At 47.5% G+C, this 12,439-nt stretch overlaps 1 protein-coding gene across 2 annotated transcripts in view; it reads left to right on the forward strand.

Annotated features, from left to right (window-relative positions):
* The first annotated feature begins 298 nt into the window (after positions 1 to 298).
* Positions 299 to 12,439, forward strand: part of FLVCR2 (FLVCR choline and putative heme transporter 2) — a 35,393-nt gene continuing 23,252 nt past the window's right edge. For both annotated transcript variants that reach the window (XM_075426144.1, XM_075426143.1), the window contains exons 1-2: positions 299 to 667; positions 11,683 to 11,824. In XM_075426144.1, the coding sequence (XP_075282259.1) occupies positions 380 to 667; positions 11,683 to 11,824 (430 nt within the window). In that variant the 5' untranslated portion in view covers positions 299 to 379. The remainder of the gene's footprint in view (positions 668 to 11,682; positions 11,825 to 12,439) is intronic.

Genomic DNA, 12,439 nt, shown 5'->3' on the forward strand with positions numbered 1-12,439 from the left:
TCCCCGCGGCGGGCGGGGCGGCGGGCCGGGGCGGGCCGGGGGCGGTGGCGGCACCGGCACCTCCTCCCCGGGCGCCGCAGCCAGTGAGCTCGGCGGGGGCGGCCGGGCGGGGTTCGCCGGCCAGGTGGGCGCCGGCGGACAGCGGGTCTGGGCCGGGCGGACGGGCTGCGCTGGTGGCATGGCGCGGCAGGAGCCCGGCGGGGCGGCGGAGGCCGCCGCCAGCGCCGAGGTGCGGCTGTCCGGGCGTCGCTGGGCCGTGGTGCTGCTCTTCAGCAGCTACTCCCTGTGCAACGCCTTCCAGTGGATCCAGTACGGCAGCATCAACAATGTCTTCGTGCGCTTCTACGGCGTGAGCGCCTTCGCCGTCGACTGGCTCTCCATGAGCTACATGCTCACCTACATCCCCCTGCTCTTCCCCGTCGCCTGGCTACTGGACAGGAGGGGCCTGCGCCTCATCGCCCTGGCCGGCTCGGCCCTCAACGCCCTGGGCGCCTGGGTGAAGCTGGGCAGCCTGAAGCCGCACCTCTTCCCCGTCACCGTCCTGGGGCAGGTCGTCTGCTCCGTGGCCCAGGTCTTCATCCTGGGCATGCCCTCGCGCATCGCTTCCGTCTGGTTCAGCGCCCGCGAGGTCTCCACCGCCTGCTCCATCGCTGTCTTTGGGAACCAGGTAGCGGGCGGCTGATCCCCGGCTGGCCGGGCACGGGGTGGGCTGTCGCCGGCCTGGCCGGAGGCCTGGAGTGCGAAGGGGGCAAGCTGGAGAGGGGGACGGCACACACAGGGCCTGGAGGGCGGCAGCGGGGGTAAGAGGCGCTTACGCCAAATTCTGCCCTGGGAAATGCAGCTGGTACCCAGAGGGACGCAGCTGGGGTTAGCTGGGGATGGTGGCAGCGGCAGAGGCAAGCAGGACCGAAGTCTACAAAGCTGGGGGCAGCACAGGGATTGGGTATGATTCTGGCTTGGAAAAGTGTTTGGATTCAGGGTCTCCTCCAGCGCCCTCCTGCTCCTGTGTCTGCCAGTCTCCAGTCCAGCGGTGTGGTTCAGCAGAACGGTGGATGGGCTGCAGGGGAATGTGCGGTGCTGAGAAACGCGCCTTAGGCAGAGTGTCCTGCAAACCTCAGGTCTGCAGTCACATCTGGACTTGACACTGCAATATCCTCCTCCTGCTGACAACTAGATGGGACAAAGGAGATTAGCTGTCTACCGGAAAGAGTACTTGTCACTGAGCCCTGGAGGAAAAGGACTTGATCACTTCCATACCTCTTAAAAGCAAGTGCAGAGTTTCCACACACAGTTGCTTTGAAAAGAAAGAAACTTTCTATCAGGGTAGGGCAAGATAGGCTCCCCGAGCATCTTGTATCAAGGCAGGTCAGGGGGGCCAGCAACCCGCACTTGCCAAAGGTATGACAGTCTTTCTTGTAGCCAGCTAGTCCTCAGAGGAGATGATAAATTTTTCCACAGCTTTGAAAGGATCAGGGAATTAGCTTCTTGACCCTTGCACCAGAACACCCACTCATCCCTGTTGCATGAAGCAGATAGGCCAATACTTCTGCAAAGTGGCGTAAGCAAAGTGAGTCTGGTTCTGCGACACTGACACGAAGAAGAGGGAAGCAGAACCTGGTGTTAGCTCCTAGGCTGGAGCTGTGTCCCTTGCTTTGAGACCCAGTGTACTCCCCTACACCTGACTGTGCACCCCCCGGACCATCTTTGATTCAGCCTGTGGGTGGCTGCTACTCAGATTTGTATGGTTTGCAGTTCAGGTAGTTTCTAATGCACAGTTCTTCCTCACAGGTAACTTCGTGTGCAGCGGGTTTGAGGTCTCCTTTCCCCACATTCCTGGGTTTCTGTATTTATTTAGATACTGCTGAGGCAAAAAGAAGTGAATGCTCAGAGATGGTATTGGAGGAAGTGAAGTTTGTGGAACAGCACTAGGGAATTAAGGAGACTCTGGTTTACATCTTTTGGAAAGACAGAACATACTTATCTTTCCCTAAGTGAATCTAAGCTTTCCTCTTCGCTCTTATCACCCAGGCTAGTGGGCTGTTTTTTATGTGTTTTAAATTAATCTTTAAAGTGTAAGGCATCTAACTTGGCATGAGCGCTCTGCCGATTTAGGAGTAAATAAGTAACTGAGCATTTTGCTGTCAGACCTTTTTTTAGTTATTCGGATAGAGCTACTCAACAGTGTTCATAAGAAATTAAAATAATGAGGTTTTCAGCCTGTGTTATATGCTTGTATGGTATCCTCATCATCCTAAAAGCAGCTGGTTAGTATAATGGTTGTGAAAAGCAAACTTTGGCTACGCTTTTGGTGCCCCAGACTACCCTGGGGGTTGAACTGGCATGGCAATGGGACCTCAGTTCAGTATGTAGTCTTTGCCTTGCAAGTCCAGACATTCCTTTTAGAGAACTGGAGAAGTCAGAAATGGCAATGACTAAAGGCAGGGCGTACTCTGTGGGGAGGACCTATTCATTCCTTTAGTCAGGCATCCTGAGGTGCGTAATCACAGTGAATGAAAAGTAGCTATTTTGTTTACTGGTGATGTTGGGCAGGGGGAAGAAATAGAGGCATCCTTTTTTCCCCACTCTGCAGTTAAAGACTGCATTTTAGGGAGTGTTAGAAAAGGGTGTAATACAGTGGGTTTGTAATTGCAGTATGCCAGCATGGCAAATTGTTCCCTATGCTTATTCCTCTACAGCTGTACGGCTTTCCTTTCCTTTCCTTGCCACGTCACATAGTTACTTAGTAGATCCTCAAGGTGGAAAACTCTGTCATGAGTTGTTATTGTGATTATTATTATTGAGTGCCAAGCACTGATGTTTCTCTTCATCAAGAATTGCAACCAACTACATGGAGGAGCCGGGTAGTGTCACTGCCCTGAGGAGAGCTTTGCCAGGCTGATGTCTCCTCAGGACGCTGCCGCTGATTGCTGAGTGATGGTAACCTCCAGGTTCAAAGTTAGCCCTGAACAGTCAATCATTGAATCAGTCAGACTATTAAATATCTTTACAAAAGAAACCAACCCTAGTAGAGTATCAGATTCTCCTCCCTTGTTTCTGGCCATGCGCTGACTGTGGTATCTGAAGTGTAAAGGAGGGTTAGATTTGGCACTCTTGAATCAGCGCTGGAGGGCTTCTAGAACAGAAGAATGTGGACACCTGTGGAAGAGGCAATCATATTCTCTCATTTAGCCACTGCTGGTTTTCATGACATTTTACTTTTCCCCATTTCAACAGGTAGATGCATAGGTTTTTCCATTCTTTTTCCTTGTCCCCACAAGCGTATGTATGGGGAGGTGTTTACTTGCCTGCTGGATAGTTTGGCATTAAAATATTAGTGTTATTAAAATATTACTAGCATCTTATTGCTTAAAAGACTAGGAAAAATCTATGTGAGGACTTTTCTTCAGGCTGAAGTTCTGGGGTAAAGAAGCAGTAGTGTTTTGGAGAGTTCACTAATGTCCTTCAGATGGGTTTGAATATTGGGAGGAATTTGTCTGACATGCTTCTGAATTACAGCTGTCAGTAGCAGTGTGCCTGCTACGTCGTCAGCTGTGTCGCTTGTGGAGGAGCTTGGTGCTGGGTATCTGTGTGAAGTCCCATGGACAAGAGGTGGGTAAGAGTGAGTGGTTTGCGTAAAGCTGTGCTGCTTCCTTTTTAGCATGTTGATTCATCAGCTGGTTCCCTGTTTGGGGCCACGGTTCAGACGTGACGGGTTGCAGCAAACAGGCTTCTGATTTTTACATCGGAGGGAGACTGACCCCTCATTCTCTCTGGTGACAGAACCGCAGCGGGAAGAAATGCTTTCCTGAGACACTAGCATTTGCAGGAGTATGTGCCTGCTGGAGCAGCAGGCCTGCCCCTTCTCTTAATGTACGTGCTCTGCTGTCCTTTGGGGATGAGGAAACAGGGTGCTATGGCACGACAGAACTAACACAGCGGTGGGGATGTTTAGGTAGTGAGTTAAATTCTCATGGCTTTTTGAGGTTTGAAGCTGGAGTTTGGTGGCCAGGTACCAGTTCTCTGCTTCAGCTGCCACGGCACCTGCTGTGCTTGGGCCAAGCTTCTGCAGGCAGGTTGGTTTTAGGTGTACCTGCCACCGCTGCGTCTCCTTGTTGTCATTTGGTGGGCAAGGGACAGGGGCAGCAGGCAGAGAAACGTGTAACTGTGTTGCATAGGGGTAATGAAAGAACATTTTGTGTTTGTGACTTTGTATTGCTTTGCCACTGGTATTGTTACTTTTTTTGATGGAAATAGACATTGTTCCCGGCTCTTGCCATTCTGACAAAGAGAAACAAGCAGCTGGGAGTCAGGATGCAGGCTTGTTATACGATCTTTCTGCTGTCATTTTGCCTCTTCGTTTTTTATCAGGGATTGAGAAAAGGTGTTGATGCGGTTTGGGAGGAAAGAAAACGTCAGCTTCATATTCATCTCTGCCCCTGGGGAAGAACGATGCAGCACCTTGCTCATCTTTAGGTGGGGTCTGTCCTTGTTCTGATGCAACTGGCATGTGACTTCAGAGACTTAGGGCTTCCGTAACAGAAACAGCCCGAGGCAGAACTTTTAGGTGTTATCTGCAGGCTGCTGGGAGTGCCAGTCTAGCAGTGATTAGGTCATGGCTTTTGAAGTGGACAAACTGGATAGTAAACTGTGAATGAAATTCAGGGAAATGCTTTCTCTCTCCTGGCGGGTCCTTTCCTCTTGTTCTGAACTAGGGGAAAGACTCTGCATGGGGTAGTGGGTGGGGTGAGTGTTGTGGAATAATTGGGTCTGCAACATCTGAACTGCCATTGCTTTTGTGCTGCTGAGCCTGCAGTGTTGTTTGTGCTGAGCCTGTGCTGCTGTTTGATGCCTCTGCTAACTCTGCTGTGTCCCTTTCGTCCTTCAGGGAAGGCAGCATTTGAAAGTCTAAGAAGTGTTGTGCAAATGGAACACGTCCTGAGGAATTCCTGTTTGCAAGTGGACTTCTAGATATCTTTGGCTGTTCTGTCCCTGATGGAGGCTCCCTGTCTCATCAGACCAGATTTGATCACTGTTAGAAACAGGGGCAGGTGGTTGTCTGCCTCACACGCCTCTGTAGCTTGGCCCATATGTCCCAGGGTTTTAGCTATTAGAATAGAGAAGATCTTAGCAAGGAACCAAGAGGAGCTGGTAGTGGCAGTAGTTAATGGTTGACATTCTCCAGCCCTGGCTTTTTTCTCCCCCTGTAAAGAAGGGCAGGGTGGATCAGAGCACTTGGATCACAAAGAGTGCTATGTGCTATGTGGCCAGCTCTGTGAGGTCCTGGACGTGGCTCAGTGTGGGAGGGTGTGCTGACCAAACAGCAAAGTGGCTTTCCCAGGAATGCCTAAGTTTCTATAAATGGACACTGGAACCTGAAATGAACTTTTTTACTCATTTCATCTTGTGCTCCCTTCCCAACCATACACCAAAGGCAGCTCCCCCTTCTCTCTCGCAGCAGCAGTTGGCTTTTGCCTTGTGTTCTCTGGAAGTTCCATGGGAGTTAAATGAATGACTGCAATGTTTTTTCTGGGATGGGCTGCCCTATGGCACCCTCAGCTCTTGCCCTGCAGGATCCCTCGGGGCTGGCTGGCTACGCTGGGTGACTGTAGTAGGTCCTTGACAGACATATTGTATCCTGACTGAGAATTCCAGCAGCAGCTGAGGTAGCTGTCAGGGCTGAAACCCCTCTTCTGCCTTACTCTCTCACATCTACTGCTGTTGTTTTGCTGCGTTGCATCTCTTTCCCAGTAAACTGGGGGAAGGTGCATTCGAGGCTGAGAGGCCACAAATGACTTGCATATAGAAGTAGTCTCCGTCATACGGCATTGCATCACATTAAGCAGTATGAGATGATGCCACAGAAGCAGAAGTGTGATGAGGAAGGGAGTTTGCTTTGCTTCCAGAAGAGCTTTGGTTGTGCAAGTGTAGTTTGAAAAAAATACATTATCGCCCACATCAGCGGGAGAGTAAAAAAGAGCCTAAGCCCTATCTTATCTCGTCACAAAGCCTGGATTACAATTTTTCCTTTCACAACTTGGGTCCTTTCTGCTCCTTAAAGCACTGCAAGAAAGGTGACTAAGCTGTGGTTTGCAAACATTTACATATGTTGACTTCCTGACTATTTGGATTTCAATAGGCTCGTTCGGTTTTGCTGTCAGTGGTACGGAAGAAGCATATTCTGGATAGCAATCCATACAGAAGTGTACTGGGAAGGAACTGGCACCTTCTGCTTTACACAGCTCTTCAATTGGGTATTTTCAATTCTACTGTAACCTTTCATAAAGAAAGGCAGCTGGGACCTGTGCTGATAGCAAAGTATTGGGAAACTGATGTGCAGTAGGAGTCACAGGGTGCGAGGAGGGAGTGCCTGTCTGCTGTCTGCAGATTGCGGTACATGAATTGTAGGGTCGGAAGGTTTAGCTGCTCCTGTGAGATGTCATGGTTATAGCGTGGGAGTCACCTGTAGTTAGAAAAGAAGGGAGCACCGCAGGGCAGAGCTTTGACACATAGACAGGAGTAGAAGAAGAGGCTGTGTTGGCCAGAGCTTCGGAATTGGTACCTCTTCGAAGGGGTTCCCTGGGTGAATGGAGATCCAGGTGCATTTAGTTATGATTGGCAGAAGTGTTGGAGGGGTGTCTGGCGCGGGTCCTGTATGTGTTGAGCTTGGTTCAAAGTTCCCCTTTCTCATACATGTAAAAGCAACGTAGTGAGCAGGAGAGCCCTTCTGTTCTCCTTCTAAGGGCTTTCCTACTGCAAAAAGAGGTGCATTATTTAGATCCAGCAAACTGTGCAACTTCCCCCTCTTCCCACCTGTCAGATGTGTCCTTTTGCCACTACCAGTTACATTCTGCATCTTTGCACTGGTTTGCACTACAGGGTAGTTAGTGTGGGCTACGTGGCATCCTGATCTAGTTTCATCTGTTGCTGAACAGCATGGATGTTGCTGTACTTGGCTTGTGTGTTTTGTTGGCAAGACTTTTGGAGAGACAAACTGTTGTTGTGGTGGTTATCTGAGATGGAGGTTTCTAGAAGAACAACAGTTGCAGTGTGCAGGCTTGCTTTGTTGACTTTTCACCAAGAACCTTGGCTTCCCTGGTGATAATATTGTCGGGTCAATTCTCATCATTCTTTTGGGGTATCTCACAGGATTAGTTTTAAGCTTTTGGTATCTGAAGCCACTTGTATTAGAACCAAGTGTAATTTAAAAAACCCCGAACCAAAACTATTTCTACTGTTGTGTCTGGAGAATAAAATCTTGAAAATGTGAATCTCCCCAGCAGTTACATGAAGCTTTCCTGCTCCCCTGCTTTTGGAGGCAGTGGAGGAGGCTCCATTAGAAATGGAGGGGTGGCCCTGGAGGGAATTGGGTTGGTGTGACCCTCAGAAGTCTTCTGGCAGTGGCACTGTGTGACTAGCTTAGTGTAGGGCTGCTAGGAGGGAAGTCTTTGGCACAGGTGAAGTGTTGGTTTTATTCATGCTTTAAAACATTGAATTTGATAGAGTTTCACAAACTTGCCTCAGAGAGGTCTGCAGTGGGCAGTTAGATTTTCCTATTTCTGTTCTCCAGGCTGATCTAAGGGGGTGATGGTGTTTGTGAGATATTGATTCCCAGATCAAAGTGAGCGTGGGCTCTCTTAAAAGTCACTCTTCTGGGAGTGGAAAAGTAGAGTAGCTCCAGTGGTGTGTTGACAAATATAATGACCTCTCTTTGCTGAGAGCAGGTGAAGCCCCTGATTTTATTTATTGATTTTTTTTTTCCCCAAAGCCTTTCCTTTGGAAAGGTGCAATGCATCAGAACAGAGGAGCATCCGGCTTAGGTCAGGCCAAATTTGTCAGGCAGCCCCAAGGCAGTCAATGATAAGCGCTAAGGGAAAGACCATAAAAAAGGAGTGTATCCTCCTAATTCTCCAAAGTCTTGGCTTGGGACCTTGCTGACATTCTGCTGAAATCGCAATGTCTGAAAAGCCTACTGTATTGGTGTTTATCAACGCATAAACTTCAATCTTTTGATTACTACGGTTTCTGCCCATTTGGCCAAACTGTCGGGCTGCTGGCCCTGGGGTTTCCTCGGACTCCTGCCTCTGCCAGGCCTCTTAAAAACTGACATCACTTTTCCCTTCCTCCGTTTCTGATTTGAGTATTTGATAAGAGAGCAGATTTAGCAGTTTGGTGTGTTTGTGTGCAAGTAGTGAGAGTTTTCTTTTGACTTGTTCTTTTGAACTCCTGGATGACTACCATCTGGTCCTGATGCCTCGTAGAAGAAATTAGCTGAAATAAATTGATTAAGATCTTCCACTGATAACCTCTTCACGTGGCAAAAATCTGAAGCGTTTTGTTGATATAGAAACCCCCCATAAATATCATGTCCTGAATGCTGGTGCAAGACTTGAGTTAGTTCTCCCTCTTTCTCAAATGTTCTTCCACAGTGATCATCTTTTGGCCCTACAGACTTTCTGGCAGGCTTCCTCATTTTTCTCTGTTTGAAGAGTTTTGACTTCGCTTGTAAAGTTGTTCCACAACCTTTTTTAGCCTAATTATGGTTTTACTTTAGCTTGGTCCACCTTGCTGTCTTTTTTTCTTTGCTTGAAGGAACAATGTTCAGTTTTTGAGCTGGGTGATGGTGGTGTGTTGTGCGGTTTTTTGTGGGTTGTTTTTTTTTTTTTTCGTTTTTGCTTTTTTTATGTAACTATGGTTCCTTTATTCTGTCCCCAAATCTTTTGCTAATATTCTCTAGGCTTACACTGAGCCTCTGATGCAGTGTCTTTACATAGTCTTAATGCCACTTGAAAGCATTTAATTTCTTTGGCTTTTCTTTTAATTTCCTTTTAACAAGCTCCTTTCCTTTTAGGCAGCTTACTCTTGTGAGTTAAATATTGCCATAGTGCTTTGAAGGGTGGTTTGCTTTTTTTTTTTGTTGCTGCTGCAAGGAAGCTGAATTTGAGTGCAGTGCAGAACCGTTCCATAATATTGATCATGGTCACACTGTGCTGCTCTAGGTCTAAATCCCAAATTATGCTGCAGCTTATAGGTTGTCCTCAGAAAAGAGTATTTATGGAATCAAAAAATGCAGTCTCTGCATCATCCCTGTCATGACACTTATTTAGCCTGCAAGGGCATTGTCAAAATTTCTTGCTGCTGTATTTTTTCTGCCTTTGCAGCATCCCTCTCTTTCTAACACTTTAATTGACCTTCTGGGTTTGGTGGTCTCCCCTGTCAATATTTCTGCTTACTTCTAGAATTTTGTAGGGCTTCTGTATTTCTGTTGCTGACTCTCAGTTTTCTTTAAGGTGGAGACCCACTCCTCTATTGATCATTCATTTACAATTTTTATGCTAATACCACACTGATTATCTTCCTTCAGCAGACTCTTAGTATACAAACAGCTAAACTTAAATTAAACATCCCATTTTCCATTTCAAGTCTTTGGGTACATTTATACCATCTTATTAACCACTTGCTCTTGGTTTTGTTGCCTGTTCTTGTATACACCTGAATCTTGAATATGACATTGTTGTTGGGACTGGTCCTTGACAAAATTCAGGTAGGAAATACATTCCTTCTATCCTTTGTCAGCCATTAAAGAAGTCATCTGAACAGTGCACTTTCCTGTAGTTGTTGACTTCCCTGCTATTCTGTTTAAATATTACCTCAAAGCCTTCTTAAAAGAAAGTGCCAGCAGCCTGGTTCCTCAGGAGAGATTCTCAGAGATAATGACAGTGTTGTCTGTTTTGGGTGTGGGGATGTTGAACTATGTGCCAAATTTTGGGAACGAGATCCTATCTATATAGGTCTTGGAGACCTTTCTGCCAGTACAAAGATTGGAAATGCTAATTTGTATGCTGGTGAGAGGGACTGCACTATGAACTGTAATGACTGATGAACCAGCCTTGTTTTTATATTGTCTTATTTTCCCAGCCCTGACATGAGGGGTGTGGAGAAGGGAGAAAAGTTATTTTTCCATGCTAAGGCATCTCTAAATTTTCTGGTTAACCAGTTAGTGTTGTCTGTTGGGCTCATGGTGATGTGGGCACTGGCCTGCTGACAACCAGGCTAAAAATCTCCTTGTGAAAGGTAAAGTATGTGCTGTATAATATTCATCGCGTTGTTGAGAGCTTGTCTTTGTTGCTAAAAGTGGTATGAATAATCCGGCGTCTGTGAGTATCCTCTAGGAAATCTTTGGTTTTAGTCAAGTCAAGGGGCCTCGTCTTCCAAGGACTGACAACTCTGGTTGCTCTGAAACATAGAACGTAGCTTGTATTGCTGTGATTGCTGGGATCTTCAGTGTCTCTATAGAGGCTGTATTGGTGTAACATGAATAACCACTGTGGGTGGGATTTTTTTAAGCTGCTAGTTTGCACTGGTTCAGTAGCACTGTTCTTCTGGTACTGCTAGGGCTTTCCTGTCTCCAGGCAAATGGTACAGCCTGCAAAAAAGATTGGAAATCTCTGTTTCAGGCAAGGATGAGAATGGCTGCATGGCCACCTGGCATCTCTCTTTCTTGGGTGCTTTCTCAGTCCTTCCACTTATTGGCTCTTGTGTGTCCCTTGTCACTGTGTGCAACGGCAGACACAGGCCTAAATCAGGAAATAGCCACAAAAAGGAGGGTGTTGATAAATAAAAAATTGCTTTTGCCCCAAACAGGGGGTGCAGAGCCTTGAGAGCAAGGAAGACCTGAGCTTGAGCATGGCTCTTTTTCTGATATCCGAGAGGGCTGCAAGTGCTGGGAAGGACCAGGGGAACAGGTAAACATATACAGTGCCTGGAAACCAAATGGTGATTGAAATGCAGCCACAGACAGTGAAACATAAAGAGGAGAAAAAAAGTGGCTTTTGTGGGCTCCTGTTGTGTTCAGAGTACTCACGAATGTGCTGAGTGCACTTTGGGTCCCACTTTATGAAAATCTTTGGTGCTTAGGAGCACATTCTTCAGCTATTTCTTCTTTCTCCCATTTGAGGGTGGTGCTGAAGGTCTGTGCTGCTGTCAGTCCCACTTATCATTTTGGCAATGCTTGTGCTGCTACAGCTCCTTGTCTCTGTCCTAGAGAAATAGCTGTAGAGTTAAAAGCCCTGATGTCCTCACTATAGTGTCTGCTGCCACTGCAGGATCTCCTCAGCTGGGCATGTGGGGCTCTTGGCACAATACAGGCTAGAGCTGCCCGGGTTTCTTCTTGCAGCCACTCAGAGCCAAGCATTTTATCCAGGGGCAGTTGCCAAGTCCCATCACACAACCTCAATGTTTAGGATATGTGCCGTCAGCACTTCCTTTGCCCTCAACCGTGATGGTTTTCTAGTTTTTCCTAGTGGTCATAGGGTGAGCCTTGTCTTGGGAGGGGACTCATTAAGAAACAGTGTCATAAAGTGACTGAGCCAGATTAATACCTTACTCATTAGGAGTGGGCAGGCTTCTATCTCAGCCCTTGCACTTGGCTGGTTCAACTCATTAACCCAGCAAAGAATTGTGTGGGGTTTGATGGTCTTGTTTTCTGCCATTTTTAATGACTAGAATTAGATTACCAGGTGATCAGGCCAGCATTAGAGCAGGTGCAGGATAAGGAGTGGGATGTGTGTGTGTGGACAGGAACATACATGCATGGAGGAAGACAGGGGAAGCAAGACCTCCACTTCAATGGAGTGTTGCGGTTCCATGTCACACCTATGTGTGTCCCTTTTCTCTCCTGCTCAGCTCGGCATCGCTGTGGGCTTTCTGGTCCCTCCAGTTCTGGTTCCCAATGTGGAGGATGTGGAGAAGTTGGCCTACCACATCAGCATCATGTTCTTCATGACTGCAGGCGTGGCCACAGCCCTATTCATCCTGGTTGTCATAGGTAAGGAGGTGGGAGTGTGCACATGAAACCAGGTAGTACTGAGAAGATCAGCCTGGGTGTGAGGTGCCTGTGTCCTAGGAAATGGTCTGGGGAGGTCATCTGGGGATGTGCCCTAGCATGCAGCTGACAGGGTCATGCAATGCCATATCTTGCTGCTTCAAGCCCTTGATGAACAGCACATGTAGAAGGGAGTACAAGAGGTTGTGAGTGAGCCTGCCAGATTGTTCATTTCATCCTTTGATTGCCTGTTTAGTACAACCCTGTCATGAGTAAGTCCTTTAAAAGCCAACAGAAATCTTCCAAGGCTCACAGTCATCTTGCCTGTGAACAAGGTGCTGGGCCTTGGGTTATGTCTTGGACCTGACTACTTCTTAAGGGCAGGAAGAAAGCGGCAGTTTATATGTCGTCACAGGGACAAGCTGTTCCCAGGACAAAAAGAGGGAACCAGTGATGAGTGGAGTGAAGGAAGCATTAAGGGCAGTAGCAGGACACCAGAGGTGCAATTCCCCTGCTTAACATGTGAAATGGAAGCCAAATTTTAGCATGAAAGATTGGCTTGCTCACTGGAGAGCAGAACTTGTCTGCTGGACATCATGTAGTTTTTTTTTATAGTTT

This window comes from Opisthocomus hoazin, chromosome 7 (genome assembly GCF_030867145.1).
Source record: "Opisthocomus hoazin isolate bOpiHoa1 chromosome 7, bOpiHoa1.hap1, whole genome shotgun sequence".
Lineage (NCBI taxonomy): Eukaryota > Metazoa > Chordata > Aves > Opisthocomiformes > Opisthocomidae > Opisthocomus > Opisthocomus hoazin.